The following is a 19235-nucleotide window of genomic DNA, read 5'->3' on the forward strand; positions in this document are numbered from 1 at the left end:
TAGTTGCCCTTCAGATGCGTTTCCTGTTACAGGACCAGGTCCCGTGAATGACGCACCAGGTATTTCAACATCACTCGCCCTTTTAATTTGTTTCTGAGCCCATTCATGCTCCACAAGATAAACCTAAGGAAGGTTTCCATACAGAGTGATTGGGAACTCATCTATACTGATGTCTGAATTTTCGGAGTCGTCTCATCTTGTCCCCACTGCCACTTTACCCAGTGTCCAAATCTTGTTGCTGCAGCTCCCCTCAACTGTCTCCAACCACCTTGTGCTGCAAGTATAAAAGAACCCCTCCACCCCCCAAAGCTCAAGGCACCGGTCTCCTCCCCTACCCAAAGTTGTGTTCCTACCACCCTGTCCAGCTCTTCAAACAGGGATCCAGCATGGCTGTCCCTGCTCCCCCAGTCTCTAGTTGGGGCACATTATCACCAGGTCATCTCCAAGCACCACTCCCTCAAGAGCCTGTCTAATGTTCCCCCAGTGTCTCAGATGACTTTGTCTGCCATCATGGCGTGACCTTCGGGAGGGCCAGGTCTTCACTGTCCACCCCTGTGGCAATCAATCCATTGTCTGACTTCCCCGAGTCTCTGTTAAGGAACTCTCACCAGTTTCAGTCAGTCTTCAGGAGGCCATGCTGCAGTTACATGACCACCTTATCTCTCTGTTTGTGCCTCTGCCTTTGTAGGGCTCACCCCCACTGAAACTTGGAGGTGGGCCGGGAACAGCAGGGCATATTTCTTGTTGAGGTGCCACAGGTCTTTTTTGACAGAACGTTTCGCATTGGTGCTGTACCATCGTGGGTAAAATCTCTTCAGGCTGCCCTCGATCTGTCAGGGCCCATGAGATTGAGCACGTTGCAATATGTTGTCCCCGAAGTTGAGCAGTCAGGTCACTATTGGTCTGGGTGCTGCTCCAGGTGCTGGGTGAGCTGCCATCAACATATTTTTGTGGTTCACACTCAATAGGCCCCATTGAGTACCACTGCTTCTTTTTTTTGCTCCACTCAGCCCTTAGTGTCGCAGATGGCAACTAGGACCGTGGCTATGTGGTTTTCTAGGTCCAGCTGGGCACCCTTCAAGACCTGGCCTTCAGAGGCAGCATCCCCTTTTGCAGACCCCTGAGACCCTGTCCGAGGATCGTCTGACTCGTTCCAACATCACCTATGGTTCCCAATGGTTCACTGGTGCCTCTTCTTAAATTGGACGCCCAGTCTGGATCCGGGGAAGACAGCCCAGTGGCCCGCATCTAGATCACTGCAGACACCCGCCCTAAGCGCAGTGCTGTTGGCGGCCTCCATTTTACATGCCTTCGGCACATTTGTATGAAGCAGCCACCGCTGCCCCTAGATCCGTCTAGGGAGCCACAACTCCCAGCGGGTGCATCCTATAGGCCCTCCCAGCTCCACTGTGTTTTAGGGCCATGGGGCTCGGTATGACCAGAAGTATGCCTTTACTGACATTGGAGCTCCTGGCTATGCATCCAACTCCATAGCTGCAGTGGGCACGCTCCAGGAAACAATTTTTTTTTGCATCACTGGTCCCTTTAATGGACACTGGCTTCTTTTTTAAAACAAGCATTGGCATAGCCAATGGGTATCGCCTTTGGGGCCTTATAAGTGTTTAGCCAGAGCTATTGACTTGCTGTACTGTAGAGAAGTGTGGCTGCTGTGCAGCATGCTGAAAAGTTATAATAGAAAAGTGTCAGAAGCATTTTTGTTACCTTATATATGACCAAGAAGACATTATGTACAACTGAATAACCACATCAAAAAAAGTATTTACAATAAAAAAAATGTATTCAGTTTTCTTTTGATCTTGCAATGCTGGCAACTTATTTCTGCCTATTCCAATGGTTGTTTGTTAGAGCTTTTTTTGAGGGGGCATAAACAATTGGAGGGTGAAGGTAGGGAACTAGTGTCTGTATTATAACACTAGCAGCGGCCAGACGCTAGGGGAGAATAAACAGATGCCAGATTCCGAGAGCAGGCTGAGGTGGTGCTGAGTGATGCTGAAGTGGTTGTGGTGGGGGTGGTCGCGACTGGTGCGGAGACGATGCTGAGGTGATGCTGAATGATACTCAGGTCTTGCTGAGTGATGATGATGATGTGGTGTACTAGTGCAAAGGCGATTCTGAGTGATACTGATGTGGTGCTGAGTGATGCTGTGGTGGTGCTGAGTGATATTGTTGTGGCACTGAGTGATGCTGTGGTAGTGCTGAGTGATGCTGTGGTGGTGCTGAGTGATGCTGCCGAGTAATGCAGTGGTGGCTCACAGGTATTGTTAATCAGAGGCATACGGACTCACAGGTACGAAGGACCAGAGGTATACTGTACTCACAGATACTGAGGACCAGAGGCATACTGTACTCACAGGTACCGAGGACTGTACTCACAGGTCCACTGGTATGCTATACTTACAGGTACTGAGGACTAGAGGCATACTCTACTCACAGGTACTGGGACATACTGTATTTACATGCACAGAGGTCCAGAGGCATACTGTACTCATACTTGTACTGTGCACCAGAGGGATACTGTGCTCACCGGCACAGAGACTTAGTGTACTTAAGTCTGCACTGAGCATTAGAGATGTACTTTACACACCCTCTGCGGAGTAGCAGAGACACACTGTACTCGCAGGTGTAGTGAATACCGGAGAAATATGGTACTCACGTGTATAAGCAAAAGGAAAGTACTTTACGCACACCTGTAGTGAGGAGTAAGCATCAGAGTCGTGCAGTGCTCAAACCTGCACTGAACATCACAGATGTACTGTGTGCTCAAAACTGTTCTGTTTACCAGACACACTGTAGTCGGAGCTGTAACCTCCATTTCATGATGGAGACCTGAGTAACCTCCCCTGACGTCACGCATCCCGGGAGAACACGCAGCCTTTCTTCGCTATTAAGTAAGAGACCCTGCTTCACGCCCTCAGAATAACACAGGACACGCGTCGGAAGTAAATTGCTCTTACTGCGAGAAACTAGAATGATCCATAAACAGATTAAGGCGGAGGTGGGAAGGGAGTCTTGCAGAAGGTAGCAGACATGAAGGATGACAGGTCGCCAAAGTCCCTAGGGCGACGGCCATGTGTCACAGAAGCCAGGCAGGGTGTACTGGCCCGTCCCTAGAAGCGTCCAGACGAGCAGTGTGGCACACACACCTATTCAGCACAGCTGAGTGTGGCCATTGCTGAACACCAGAAAAACAGGAAGTGCTAAGAGCACAGGTCTGTGCAGACACCAGTGCTAGTTAAGCAATACCTGGCTGCAACATCCTGCTTGTCCCAAGCCGGGAAAGTAGGTCCGCGTGATCAGGAGAAGCAGGGGGAATGGGTAAAGGCAAGGCACCCGAGAGCGAGCCAGGAAGTGTGGCATAGGAATAGAGTCACAAAACGTATTCTCTCTCTCTCTCTCTCTCTCACACACAAGTTTGAGACCTCACATTTTCAAGTATTTGCAATTCACAATGATTTGCCACAGCAGATTTTCAGACATATTTCAGGACAACATTTGTGAATGGTGTACATTTGGGTGTATATACATATATAACTATTTTATTTATTTTTAAATTAAAGGGAAAATATTTTGCCCTGCGGATGAACTATTTTTTTTTTTTAAACCTCTCCAATTTTTTGGGTGCTCCATTCTCACCCTGGAAAGAGACTTACTCCTTCCCTCAAGAGTGGTAAATCTCTATTCCCAGTAGAGGAATGGATCAGGAAAAAAACCGATTCTAAATCCCTATAAATAAGCAGCATTTGTGAGAGTCCAGGAACTGTGAAAGCATTTCCCCCATGAAACGCCTACGGCTGTTGACTTAATCACACAAAAATGTTCCTGTCAAGTAATCCTTTTACAAGTGTAAAACCCGCCATTGAGAGTTGCTTAAGTTCGTTCACGCTTGCAAAAATGGCTCTTTGTGGGTGTAAAGCAAACCGAAATGTGAATCGGGCACAGCAGGGAATGTTCATTGTGAGCAAAGGTAAGGACTGAGGGAGGAGTGAGGGCAGCACAAGGGGCGCAGCAGGGAATGATCATGGTGAGCAAAGGTAACAAAATGAGGGAGCAGTGAGTGAGGCACAAGGGCCACATCAGGGAGACATGGTGAGCACGGAGGGAGGTGTGAGAGTGCGGCACGAGGGGCATAGCAGGGAATGTTCATGGTGAGCTAAGGTAAGAAAGGAGGGAGGAATGGTGGACATCGACTAGATGAGTGGAGGGGAGGCAAAAGGGAAACCAAGGTGGCAAAAGGGTTGAGGAGTGAGTTTGGGAGGAGAGGAGTAACCAGAATAGTAGGAAAATCGAGGTGGAATGCAGTAGAGGAATGGACGCAAAATCCAAATGGGGATGAAGGAGAGGTTAGGAAAGGGAAAGGAAAAGAGAGAAGGTGCTGGCATTAGGTGGGGGCTACGTAAACAATAAGAAACAGTGAAGGAAAAGCAAGATGTGAGATACGCAGGGACAAAGGAAAGGTGAACAAGATGCAAAGTAAAACAAGACGCGCTCTGTGGTGGGGGAGAGGCAGAGCGAGGCGCTTGGGAGCGCAAGCAAGAGGAAAGTCAGATGGCGCCTGATCGCATGCTGTAAGGGTGCCCGCGAGCGATGCGAGGAAAGCGAGATGGCGCACGCGTAACTGTGCTTATAACCGCACGCTCTAGGCCACACAAAAAGCTGTGGTCTGCTTTTTGAAGCCCACAAACTAAAAGTTTCGCCAGAACAGCGCATGCGCTGGCTCAGGCGAGACCTAAAGATGAACTCATATTTGGGAATGCAAATCCCTCTATCCATCTCTCTTTTTGCAGGGGGTAGCAACCTGATGACTCCCTAAAGGTTGTTTTAAGAGCATCTGCAAATGTACAATTTGTAATATGACCTATTAGTACTATTGACTTCCACATCTTCATCAAGACTGCGTCAACCCTGCTCCAATTTAGGAAAGAGCTGAAGACACACCTCTTTAAAGAACGCTACACCATGATGAAGTAACAGTCCACTTTCACTCTTAGAAATCGACTACCAATTCTATAATGAGCTTACACTGCCTTTGGCTTCGACAGTCACACTGCGCTATCGTTCGGCTGGTTCGAGATGCATAAATACCAAACATATTCATATAAGTACTGGCTCTCCTTGCGACTAAATCATACCTGAACACCAGATGGTGCCAAAGAAATTGAGTCCTTGTCTCTTAAAGTGTTTTCCTATACAATTTTGCTGCCACTGGAAGGGACAAAAAGTTGTAGTTCCCCTTCATGGCACACATATTTGTTTTTTTGCACAGCCTTTGGGCTCGAGTATAAAGTACCAAAGCTGTTTGAGGTAAACCTGACAAACAGCCGTCACCTTAAAGAAATGTCATGGGGAGAGCACTCTAATGGAATGTCTACCTAGATGTGCAATGTGCACAGCATGGGGAGGAATATTTGCATCCAGGAAATTTAAAGCTGAAAGCAACAAAATGATATTAAGCAGGTCTAAATTTCAGTCTATGTTACGACACTATGACAAATGACAAAAATGGTCATAAAAGGTTTAAGAAACACAGCCTCAATAATCTCTCCATTATTAGAGAGCAAAAAAGCTAAAATTACATTCTCTGTCTGAAAAAACAAATTTTAATTAAGTCCAAAGTAAGCCTTCTTGTATCTTTCTGAACTCGTATTTGCTTGATATCTTAGTCAATCAATGATCACAAGAAAAGGATAGGGGCTAACGTGAATGGGCCATCTGCGGCTGAACAATGGGATTCACGAAAACATGCCTTTTAGACCTATATCAAGCCAAGAATATTTACTTTAGGACTTGCCATAAATATTTGTCATTAGCGATTCACACAAAGCTGCAGTACGGTGGTATCTATCTACTACTTATGTAGAACCAACACCACCGAGAACCTATAAATTACATGCACAAGCACACCTAGCTGGAATTGGTACAGGGATTTTGGAATTATATGCATGCCTTTGGAAAGTAAAATGAAGGCAAGACTAGAGTTACCTGGATGGAATGGGACCAGTATCCTGTAGTCCTTGTGGATATCCCAAGCGTCGAAACAGCATGGCAGGCATACACTGATGCTGAGGGGACCAGCCAGGGCGAGTTGCATAGAGTGCCACTGAGTGCCGCCATGTTGGTGGCAACATACATTGGGGTTAAACTCTGAACAAAGATTCCTTTTGAAGCATATTCATAGTGCAGGGCTCGGCTAAAATGATCCAAATATGCCTGTTGAGAAAGAAACACATTAGGACTATATTAAGCGGTTTTGGTGGGCTCACAATTTTGGAACATATTGTTTTATACAAACTTTTGTTATCATTGCTTGTAACATGCTTACACAGTCAGTTTGGAACAGATTTAGGAGATTAAATTAAAACACTGAATGTCTGATTATTATTTGTCAGACTTCGAAAACACTGGTTGAGGAGCGGATTATCAAAAATTATGGAGGCTGATAAATAGGGATGAATAGAAGGAGGAGGAGGAGGACAGAGATACTCTCATTCAGGAAATGGACCAGCAAACACCCAAACACCATCTGGTCCACACTAGTAAATAAGTAAGTAAATAATGTATTGTTTTTGATTAATTAACACCATTACAAAAATACACATTGGTAAAAGTTTTATATATTAAAAAAGGTAGAAATAAGTTTCTAAAAACGGAAGGTTTACCGGTATAAGAGAAGCCCTCAATTGCGTTGAACTGGAGACAGTCCAGTATCTGTACTCACAGGTTGCAGTTATGAAGGCTAAAGCCCTGTACAGTTTTTGCACTTGCTCAGGATGCCGCTGATCCTTGCTTAGATGCTGCTAATAACAGGAACGTTACTAACTTCCCATTTAGCTGCGGGTCCTTGTGATCGAAGCAAGCAATCACAGCCAGTCTCCGGGTTTGAATCCCTCGTTCGTAAAAATGTGCTTTTAGTAGGCCTACCCTTTTCCCTTTCAATTTAGTGCAAGAGCATATTAGATAGTCTATATCCTCAGTTCCGTCCCCACATAGCCTGCATGAGTTCCCGTGGTTGTCTCTCTGCCAGGGTAGGGGGTGCGGTATGGCTGGCAGAATTCCTAACCTATATTTGAAAAATTGCCCTTTGATCTTCTTCGAGTACCCTAATTTTAAATATGCCAGTGGACGAGTAGTTTGTAGCTGCTCAATGTCATCCATGCGTGGCTCCTTTGGTCCACACTAACTCATGTAACACAACAAAATAATTTAGGAGTGATTTATAAACCCCATTCTCTTCACTGTAGCAAAAGTAAATCAAATCACCAATGGAACGTTCTGCATCATGTGATCCCTCACCTACATTTCCTTTAAAAAGTACAAGTCATCACCTTCTTAGCACTTTCCGGTCTCTACCAGAACACAGCTGCTAGACAACTCCTTAATATACATATCCAGCTTTCCATGTCACCAGCACTCTTATATTAAAACTGGCTGTCTGTTCCTATTTATTTCAGTTTTCTTTAAGTTTATACTTCAAGTATTTTACCTCTATGGCCATTTTCCAGATGTGTCTTGCATATTCCATGATCTCTTGAAGGTCCTTGCAGGTGTTTAACTTCGGCCTTTTTATATGCTTACAATCAGTGTCCTGAATATTGTTTGGATCCCCTGATTGTACAGATAGGCACTATTATAATAGGGATTATCCTACAGTTGTTTTATTATATGGAGAAGCAGTGTGCTCAGCAGGTGAAGGTCAGCGTGGATTGAAATTGGACCTGCAAAGGGGCACTGGATGCAGTAGACTGGCGTCCATATGTGGGTTTTCCAGTACCTGCAAGCTATTTGGGCTTTACATGTGTGATACATGGAAAAAACAGCTGGCTGTGGAGGTATGTGCTTCGTTAGGGGATAAGGGGAAGATGAGTTACTGAACTGCTTAATGGAAGAATCAGCCCCTGGTGCTGCAGCCTGGGAACCTGATCATCCTGATGAAATAGCAGCCTGCTGCACCACCAAGAGGATGGTCAGTGCTTGTTTGGGTGTTGTGTGAGCACTGGTGACTGCTGCCTACTGTTTGTTTCTAATACTTCTTGGGATTGAGGGTGGCGCTGAGCAGGCGCACATGCTCTTGAAGATCTCTGCGGTTTTATGTGGAATGTAGATGCAGTTTGAATGTGGAGAAAATGATCGCCGGAATGTGAGCATGGTTGAGAGCAGTTCTAGTCCCATTGGCCGGTATCCGTTTTCTCTCGAATGGACCCTATATTAGTTTCACATTTAGGTTAGGTTGCCCTATAGTTACATTTACACTAACAGCTGTCGCCATTTTATGGTGGCTGCTGGAGTGTAATTTGATATCTGGATGGCATTAGACATTTTAGATAATACAGCCACCTTGGCAAATGAACCAAAAGTGGTTCTGAACAAAAATGTTGGGTTTGAGACAGACCCTTGCTATTCTTGTTTCTGATTTTCAAAATAGGAGTTCATGTCTTGCACATATTTCCTTTTCAATAGGGTGGAACACGTTAGCGAAGAAGATATCCGGTCTCGACGGAAGGGGTCTCCTTTGATTTTTCACTTCCTTATCATTTGGGTTGTGCATTCATTATAGCTCAGAGCACAGTGGCACTGCCTTTCAGCATCACTCTGCATGTGCTCTGTCCCTACATCATGAGGTCGGTACCCAACTGATTTATTAAACTTTCCACTAATGCTGTGGGTAATTTGGAACAAGAAGCCCATCAGTGGGAAGTGAATTAAACACCAAATGTTGGAGTGTACATTTAGTTCAATGAACCAAATGACTAGAAATGTTTGGCTCCGGTCCGGGTTCAACACTGTCGCCTAGAAGGCTGCAATCTAAACACTGCAGTAACGCATGTCAGACAAAAGTGTTTGGCAACGTAGAAAAAACTAGTTTTAAACATAATGTAGGTCACATCTAACTGGGCCTATACCCCACATTTTCAGGTAATGAATGTATAGAAGAAGAACATGTTACATATTAAGGAAAAATATGTCCCTATAAGGAACAGCAGCACAAAGCTGTTTTACTGTTTAAATATGGTGGCATTTGTCTATGGGTAAGCCTAACTTTGAATACAAGTCTATTTTTACAAGTTAGCTAGGAAAATACAAAAAAATCTTAATTAAAATTTCCTTTTTAATATTCATCCAAAATCTACTTTAAAGGTAAAATCAAATGTGTGCTAACTACATTGGAGAGGTAACTATACTTTGTGCTGCCTGGAATTCCGAATGGGAATTCATTAATTGCTGCTGAGCTTTCTTTTTTCAGTAATTAATCCTAGATAAAGTGTGAAAACCTCCACTCTGAGTAAAACAAGAGGAGTGATTCTGAGAACAGAAAGTCAAGGGTGTAACGGGTGATCATTTATCTAGAAACAGGCCACATAAAAGTCAGGATCAGGTTGCCAAAAAGGACAAGGCGCTTGCTAACGGTATGTCAAAAGAAGGCTTACGTGACAGAAGTCTTTCATCAGGAAAACTCTCTCAAATATGTGTCTTTGTTCCCAAGGTCGGGAAACCGTTTACTAGGTCAAAAAGAGGGGTTGGTTCCTGATATCCATATAAAGTAGGCCAGTACCAGAGAAAAATAAGAAGCTTGAAGTTGGAACTTTTTGGTAGGGACCCGCTCTACAGTTTGGTACCAAAGTTGATGAGCACCATCATGAATATTCAAATCTGACACTATAAATGTATGTCAGCTAACCACGTGGCAGCAACATAGTGGGTTTCCTAAAATTAAAGCAGAATATTGAAACTTGCTTATGCAAATCTTCTACAATTATTTCAGATTGGGAAAGTGTATCTTGGCACTAAACATTGTCGACGCATCACCTATTCGGTTCCACAACAATTAGGTAGATGTACCCCTACAGACAGGCCTTCTCAGTAGGTGCCTGGGCTGACCGGAAACAGTAGAAGATGGTAAACGACAGTGAACACAAAGCTAGCACCTTTACAGGAAGAACAGTATTCTAGAGGGTTGTATATGGCTCCTCAACCCCCACCTGGTAGCAGCCACTGAATCAGGAGGCAGCTAAGATGACATTCTTGAGCTTGTCAATTGTAGAGGACATGATAACCCAGGCTCAAACATCAAGACAGGAACTAGCTCTGACCTCTTATCCCCTACTGGAACAGTATTACACAGGTAATGGTGAAAAAAATGTAGCATGACAGCTCAGTTGAGTTGGATAATGCATAAGTCACCGGTGGAAATATATTGGGCACAGTATACCTTGCAGCTAGAGGTGGACTGAGTTGAGTCTGTGGTGCCCGGAGCCTTCAGTTATTGGAGTAAAATAACAAAACAAGATTAATGACAAAGACATTTTTGTATTGAGTGATGCCAGGAAAAGAACCTGAAACGTGTGTATAGCATGCACCAGGTTAACTGCCACTACAGTAAAGGGGATCCAAAAAGAGGATATATTGGTTTAATGGAGTCTAACATGTGAAGCCCAAGGGAACCTAGCAGTTAGGCCATTGTGGAACCTGATGAGCAAATTAGAAGTTGACGGGCAGTGGTCTGCATGAGGCGGATTACTATGGATGGATGCATGGGAGATCCCCGAAGGAGCCCTCCAACATTGAACTAACAAGGAAGACAATTCTCATTAATGACCCAGAGGTGCAAGAGACGATCCCTTGTACATTGAATGCTGATACACTTATGAATCTGGGCGATCATCAATGGAGAGTATGGGCACACTTAAGTAGGGAATCTTTTTTGACCCACCTGATGCCACAGAAAGGCCAGATGAAACTTTGTTTTTAAAGGAAATCTTTTTATTGTGTTTTTCAATCAGTAACATTATCCAACATTATTAAGAAAGACAGCATTCCACATTCAGTACATTAGGTAGTATCTGGGACAATCACATTCTAAGGGGGAGACATCTTATTCACATAATATGGTAACAAAGAAATGTGTCATACTCGTGAATAGTTCCACCAACCTTCCAATAACCTCTTATTTTTCTGTCAGGCCCCGTGCCTTTTAAACAAGTTCCTCAACCTTTGGCGCAAAGATCCATGCCCCTAGTGCATTCCGTCAATGTAGGCGCCTCAACATCCCTCCAATGTCTTGCTACATCCCTTTTTGCCACCAGAAACCCCGTGGCTGCAAATACGAGCATGTATAGAGGGCATTCCCACTCCTTAGGTAAGCCTTGTATCGCTATTCGAGGGTCGACAGGAACTGCATGACCAATCACTTCTCTGAACTTTGCACATATGGTTGCCCAGTATTTCTTTATTATCAGGCACGACTATATCAAATGGTAAAAATTTCCCTTGTGAGCTGCACATCTAGTACAATAGGGGGATCCAACTCTACCCGTACCCCAGAGTCATGTCAGTGAGCAATAGAATCTAGGCAAATATTTAAATTAGATGAGGCACAATCTAGAGGCCACCGCAAGATCATCATGGCCTCTCTTCGGCCATCTTTGTCCAAGTCTCCTACATCTAGGATCCATCCATTTCAGAGTTGTTTAAGAGTGTCAGGAGCACAGAGTATCAATGCTCCGTAAATATGAGAAATGCACTTCTTTTTAAACTTATTCAGCACCAGTTTGTCTTCTAGGGAGTGACTGTCTGGGAGCTCCCCCAACCTATGCCCACATTCCACCAGACATGCAGCAGCTGAAGATAGCGATAGAACTGTGAGGTGTATGCAGGAGAAGTCTGCCTTAAGGTCTGTTAAGAATTTAATGTGGTTATGGGTCCATACATCCCCGAGCACTGAGATACCAATCAGGTCCCACCGCCAAATCCCTGTAGTTGTACCATCTACTATTCCATAGTGGGGTTGCCATTGAAAGGATACAATAACTCCTGATAGATGTCAGCATAGCAGGGATAATCACTGCAGGGAGCCAAGTCTATACCCAGAAAACCAATCCTTAATTGAGAGCATCTGTACTACCCAGTAGTGGAGCTAGACATCTGCCAATCCTAAACAGGCATCATATTGAGATCGATGACATTTCATGAATAAGACTCTTGGAAAATTAGTCGCCCGCCACCCACCCCGCCCCCGCACCTTTCCCATAGGAAATCCAATATCATCGATTGAATATTTCTGAAAAAGTTTGGTGACAATATGTGTGGGTAGTTTTGAAGGACATAAAGCAGTTGGGGGAGGAATATCACTTTAAACAGGGATCCCTGCCTCAGCATTGAGAGGTAGAGAATCTCTCATGATTGAAATTCGTGCTTCATCGACCCTTCAGGGTAGTCACAATCAATTTCAAGTTTCTGAAATGGCTATTTCCATTCCAAAGTATCTGAAATGATCTCCTGCCACCTGTAATTGCAGAACATCTAGGTTTGATGCCCCCTCCAGCATTAGGAAAATAGGTTGATTAAGCCCAGTTCTCCTACAGACCCGCGGCATATCTGTATATATCAAGTATTTCCATATGCCTTGATATAGAGCTCTCCTGGTCCTGCGAGTTGAGCAGCATATCATACACATATAATGATATTCTGCCTTCTTGTCCATCACTCCAGCATAGTCACTTAATCCGGACATCTATAAGGATCCATTCACTCAATGGGTCTATAACCAGGGTGAACAATAGGGGTGAGAGAGGGCATCCATGTGAGTTATCCCTTTCAATCAGGAAAGGGACTGATAGTACACCATTTACCCTTACCTGCGCCCACAGCAGTGTGTACAGTGTATCAACTAATCAGGTGAAACACCGGCCCCAATTTTCTTTTTGCCAAATCTTGGCACATGAAGAGCCAGTGAACCGTGTTGAAAGCTTTTACAAAGTCTAAGGAAAGGAAGGCCATAAAGCCTGTTGTTTTCCCAGATCTGGATAGGATTAGATGTAAGCGCTGGAGACAGTGTCATATGCCCTTGTTGGCCATAAACCCATTCTGGTCTTCATGTATCCTTGAGCAGATAACTGTGCCCAGTTGTTGGACTAAGATTTTTCCCTCAGTATTAATTGAGATGTGGCGATAAGAGGTACAAAGGTCAGGAGGTTTAGATGGTTGGAGTAACACTGAAATTGTCACACCTCTTAAATCTGTGGGCAGTAACAACCGTTCATATGCCTTGTCAAAGAGTGCTTTAGGGTAGGGTGTTATCAACGAGGCATATTCCTTGAAAAACTCTACTGGGAAACCGTTAGGACCTGGAGATTTACCAGATGCCAAAGCTGCAATAGTCTCCCAAATCTCCACCTATGTGATTGGGAGGTCAGGGTCTCCTCTACCCTCTCTAGACAATTTCTTCATGGGCAAATCTTTAAGGATGGGGTTCTGTGTCTCCAACGGAGGGGGTTGCACATGTTCATAGAGAACTTTGTAATAAGTAGCAAATGCCTTTGCTTTGTCAGTGGGGGTCATGTGCAATGTGACAGCCGCATCTCGAATGGCCGTAACTATCCTTATACTATATTCACAGTTGGCTAGCCAACATAGTAATTTTCCTGCTTTGTTACCCTGTCTGTACAACTTGCTCTGGTGGAACATCCATCCCACTCTAGCTAAATCAATGAGCTTTAGTTTTCATGTCAGGCAGGCCTGATAATGCGCACACTGTAGATCCTGTTCCTGCGGGTCCAACCCTCTGCTTTCCAACAAACAAATGTGTCGCTCCAGCTCTACTATGTCCCTCCTCCTTCCTGCCTGTATCCCCCTGATGTGACACCTAGCTGGACCACTGAATGACTGCCTTGAAAGCTTCCCAGACAGTATTGGCAGAGGAAACAGAAGGCGCGTTAATCGTAAAATATTCGTCACTTTTGGCCTGAAGGGACTCTAAAAAGGTGTCCTCTAATAACCACCAGGCATTCAACCGCCTTGTTCCCTGACTGCTGCAATGACGGCGTTCTATAGGGGAGTGGTCTGAAAGTCATGAGGGAGGAATGGCCGCTGCAGTTACTTTAAGACATTCCATAGCTGGTATGAGCAGGTAGTCCATTCAGGAATTTGATGTGTGTGCAGGGGAGTAATATGTATATTGCATGTCAGAAGCATGGTGATAGCCTCAGGCATTCATTAGGCCCATGGTGGGTATCCACTGTTTGAAATGGGGTGTACGATAGGCAGGTGAAGCGTTACTAGCGTTTAGTGCATGGTCCACCACAGAGTTGAAGTCTCCTATAAATATCATTCATATGGTTGTGCTAGATAGAAGCTGTGCTAGTGTGGTCAATGTACTTTTGATCAGATTGGGAGGGATGTACACACTCACAATAAACCAAGGAGAACCATTCAGCTTCCTGCTATGATGATATAGTGTCTGTAACACCTGGGGGTCTCGGGGTCGACACAGACACAGCAAAGCAGGACACGACAAGGCTCTCGGTTTGGTTATTTATTGTAGGATTTTCAATATACAGGAAAACAATAATGTAAATAGTTACTGGTAACCTCCAGCCGGTATACGTTACCCTGTCCTCTGCAAATACGCCGGTCCCGACGTATGCCAACAGAGGGCAGAAACAAAGTAGCCGGCAATGCCACTCGATGTGTCTCGAGGGGCCCGTGGAAACAGCAGTTTCTCACAGAGGAGTCAGGGAGACACCCAGCCGGGGTCTCGACCTGTAGGGAGCAGCCGCTTGACCTCTTCCTCTTCTACAACGGGACGCTGCTTCACCTCCTGGTGATGCGTCACCGTTGTCCAAACAATGCCAGATGCTGGTGACGAGAGCAGCCGCTCTATCGTCCTCGGAAACACTCTACAGCCGGTACGCGGCAAACACCTCCTGGTGTGCGTCACCGCTGGAATTTCCCGTAGATAGGGGACAGGCTGGGAGCTACGGCTCACACCAACCAGTCCTCGTATAGGCAAAACAAAGCCTCGCTAACTTGTGCAGCTGCGTGGTGGATTTGCCTCACAGTCTCAATGAAACAAACTTGGCTGCTGGGAGCCTCCGCTCAAACCAGCGTCAGCCCAGGTGTTGGATTCCTGACTCCTCTGAGTCAGCGGCGGCAAAGTTTTCCGCGACCGATATCACTGGCAGGCTTCCCGACTCGTCCGAGTCAGAAGCGGCAAGGAAGCGTTCCTGGCGGCTCACCTAGAAGAAACAGGGCAGACTAACAAAGAACGGCCCGGGGAGACTCTCTCGACCCACCTCAGAGTTTGTTCTTGGATCCAGCTGGGAAGTCTTCTATCTGCGTGTGCTCAGGAACAGCTTGGTGGAAGGCCGTGTGGATACTAGAATATCCGACACCGTTCCTTCACCAAGTACCGCCTATATAGGCGTATTGTAATTGCGTTATGCAACCACTACTCAGAGTTGCATAACGCTCCTCCCGCTTTGCCTTCTGGGAGTTGTAGTCCGTTGAAGTCGCGGATGTCTTTGTCCCGACGGTGCAGGGATTTCCTGACAGTACATCCTCCTTCCCTCAGCATCTCCCCACGGGGCCCGCGCAGGAAGGGAAGCGACGATGAAACAACGGAACCAGGCGCGGTGCGTGCACCCCTTCAGCCGGCTCCCACGATTGTTCTTCAGGTCCATATCCTTTCCATGCTATCAGGTACCACAACTTTCCCCTCAGCCACTTGGAAGCAAGGATACCTGCAACCTCATACTCCACCTCCGATTCCACCACTATCGGTCTGGGCTTCGTGTTCTTTTTGTTAAATGCTGGTTTGAGCAGCGAAACATGGAACACAGGATGGATTCTCAAGGTCTGGGGTAGGCACACCTTCACATTCACTGGACCCATACATTTGGTGATTCTGTAAGGCCCCATGAATTTAGGATGGAAGACGCTGTTCTTACGGAACCTCATGTTCCGCGTAGATATCCAAACGTGGTCCCCAGGCCGGTATAATGGTCCTGGCCTCCTTCTTCTGTCCGCGGTAGCCTTATACCTCTGTTTGGCTTCTATCAGGAAGGCCCTGGAGCGCAACAAGATGTCCTTGATGTGTGCTACCCGTTCTGCTGTGGCAGGTATTTTGCTCTTTCGAAGAGGATGGACAAAGGGCAAGAACCTTGGATGATGACCATAGTTGCTGTAGAATGGGGATGACTTATTCGAGCTGTGAGTGGCGTTGTTATACGCTATCTCCGCGATCCAGAGCAGATCGACCCATTCTTCCTTACTCTGCTCCACAAAACAGCGCATATACTGCTTTAGAGTTTGGTTCAGGCGTTCCGTCTGGCCGTCCGTCTGGGGGTGGTAGCTGGTGGACATCGCGGTCTGGACGTGCAACGCAGAGCACCAAGTCTTCCAGAACTGTGCCGTGAACTGCGACCCCCTATCCGACACGATCACCTCGGGCAGTCCATGTAATCTTACCACGTTTGTTAGCAGTAACGTTGCTAGCTCTCCTGCCGTAGGTACCTTTTTGCATGCAATGAAGTGCCCCATCTTAGTCAAGTAGTCCACGACCACTAATATCGCCGTCATTCCTTGATCATTTGGCAAACCTACCACGAAGTCCAATGAAATATTCTCCCATGGTCAATTCGGGGTAGGAAGGGGACGAAGGAGCCCTTGGGTTTTGCTGTGATCCGCATTCATGGTTGCACATGTGGTGCAGGCCTGCCCCCACGTCTTGACATCCGCTCTCATGGCTGGCCACCAGAAATGGCGTCCCATGCTGGCCACCGTCTTGTCGTACCCCAAATGACCCGCGCAGGGGGAGTCATGGCACCACTCAAACGCCTGTTTTCTCAGTCTAGGCGTGGGTATCAGCAGGCATCTGCCTTTCATAGGTATACCGTCTCTCACCTGCCATTCCTTGTGGCTCTGTAGCCACCTCCTCCAAGCGAACGAACGGATCCCTCTCTGGATCCCTTTAAGGAAGGTGTCTGGTTGAATCACCCCCAGCACCATCTGAGGGGGAATGATGGAATGCACTGCCTCTTGTGGAGGTTCCTTGACAGCAGACTGTCGTGACAGCGCGTCGGCCTTCCGATTTTCTGACCCAGGACGATAGGTGATGTGGAAGTTGAATCCAGCGAAGAATATCATCCACCGTAACTGCCGAGGAGAAAGAGGTCTTGCTGCCGTCATAGATTGCAGGTTCCGGTGGTCGGTGTACACCGTCACCACATGCCTGGCCCCCATCAGCCAATGTCTCCACTCAGCAAAGGCGTCCTTGATCGCGAGAAGCTCTTTTTCCGCTATATGATAGTTGCGCTCAGCGTCGTTGAGTTTGCGAGACATATATGCCACGGGATGAAGCAGTCCCGTGTCTGGATTGTGCTGTGACAATATAGCCCCTATGGCCACACTGATGCGTCTGCTTCTACTACATAGGGAAGGGCCGGATCCGGGTGTGCCAACACCGGTGCTTTGCCAAAGGCGTTTTTCAAGGCTTCGAAGGCACTCTGTGCTTCTTGGGACCACACGAACTCAGCTGACTTCCTTAGCAGTTGCGTGATCGGTGCCACCAGCCCCAAGAAACCGTTGATGAATCGCCTGTAGAAATTGGCGAAGCCAATAAAGCTTTGGACATCCTTGACTCCTTGGGGGGTTGGCCACTCTCTCACCGCCTTGATCTTGCGTTCCGCCATCTCCTGTCCGTTCGGACTTAGCATCACTCCCAGGAACTCCACTGATGTGACATGGAAATCACACTTGCTGAGTTTGCAAAACAGCATGTTCTCCCTAAGTTTCTGGAGTACCTCCGAGACGTGTCTTACATGATCATCCTCATTGTCAGAATAAATGAGGATATCGTCGATGTATACCACGACGTATCTATCCATCTCCTCCCGAAACACCTCATTCAGGAAATACTGAAAGGCGGCCGGTGCGTTGCACAAACCGTACGGCATGACGAGGTATTCAAATAGGCCAAACCGGGTCTTGAATGCGGTTTTCCACTCGTCGCCGTCCCTCATGCACACCAGATGGTAAGCCCCTTTCAGATCCAACTTGGTGTAAATCCTCGCCTTCTTGACCTGCTCCAGGAGAACACTTATGAGTGGTAAGGGGTAGCGGTTCTTTATGGTGATGGCATTCAACTCCCTGAAGTCCACACAGGCTCTCAGTTCCCCGTTAGCCTTCGGAATGAAGAAGAGCGGCGAGGCGGCGGGAGATTTTGACGGTCTAATGAAACCCAGCACCAAGAGTTTATCCAGGTACCCTCCTAGATGCACGTTTTCCGGTTCTGTCAACACATACAATCTGCCGCTGGGCACGTTGGCCCCTGGGACCAGATCGATCTAGCAGTCGTACATTCGATGCGGAGGGAGCACCTCCGCCTTTACTTCATCAAATACGTCTTCGTATCTGTGATAGGCTCTGGGGAGCATAACATCTTTTTCCGCTGCCGTGGCTACCGTCTGACTTCCGCTCGGATCTGTGAAGGGTTGTTCTTGCCTCATCCCGCAGTGCAACCGGCAAAACGGGGACATCATCTCTATGGTATGCGTAGGCCAATCCACTGAAGGGTTATGCTTCTGGAACCACGGAAGACCCAAGATGACCCCGTATTGGGGTGCCCTGATAATGTTGAAGTCTATCTTTTCCAGATGGCTCCGTCCGTACTTCATCAGTAGACCCCCTGTGTGCTGCCCTATGGGCCCGGTCACCAATCGTCTTCCGTCCACGGCGTATACGTCCTCTGGAACAGCCTTGGGAAGAAGCACCAGCCCCAGCCTATTCGCCTCGTTATTGTCCATGAACATGCCTGTCGCCCCCTAATCCACCATGGCCACCACGGGTACCCACTGGTCGTGCACTCCCACATGCACCGAGATGAACAAGTGCCTTTGTCCTTTGGACACAGAATTAGACAGTGAAGGGATGTAACCGTGACTCCTAGATCCCCCTTCGTTGGTCTGGGAGTCCTCTAGTTTTCCGCCGGGACGTCCAACACCGCTGTTACCGACCGGTTGTTCCTATACCGTGTGTTTTTTGGCTTGGCCAGACACTCCCGGACATAGTGTCCCTTCTTGCCGCAGTACAGGCACAGCCCCTGTTTACGGCGGGATTCCTTCTCCGTTGCCGTGAGACTCGCCCTTATGGCGCCGATGTCCATGGGTTCACCCTTGGTTGGGGCTGTGGGTTCAGGACTTCCCACCGCTGAATAAGACGGAAGAGCTTTCCCTTTTTCTTCTGGTGTCGCCTCTTCTTTCGCTTAGCCTGTGATCCAACCTCAACACCAGGTTGATAAGGCCCTCACATGTCTTGGGTTGTGGGTCGATTTGAGCAACCACATCTTTTAGCTCGTCACACAGCCCTTGGTGAAACAGCGTGGTTTGTTTCGCTACAGGCCACTTGGTTTCCGCCACCAGCCTGCGAAGCGCATTGAGGTATTG

The 19235-nt window shown here is 46.9% G+C and overlaps 1 protein-coding gene across 1 annotated transcript in view; it reads right to left on the reverse strand.

Moving 5' to 3' along the window:
* Nucleotides 1-19235, reverse strand: part of LOC147674138 (inactive hydroxysteroid dehydrogenase-like protein 1) — a 133691-nt gene that overhangs the window by 13354 nt on the left and 101102 nt on the right. The window contains exon 4 of the mRNA XM_086945200.1: nt 6001-6228. Within this exon, the coding sequence (XP_086801326.1) occupies nt 6001-6228 (228 nt within the window). The remainder of the gene's footprint in view (nt 1-6000; nt 6229-19235) is intronic.

The sequence above is a fragment of the Lissotriton vulgaris genome, chromosome 12 (assembly GCF_964263255.1).
Source record: "Lissotriton vulgaris chromosome 12, aLisVul1.2, whole genome shotgun sequence".
Taxonomy (NCBI): Eukaryota; Metazoa; Chordata; class Amphibia; order Caudata; family Salamandridae; genus Lissotriton; species Lissotriton vulgaris.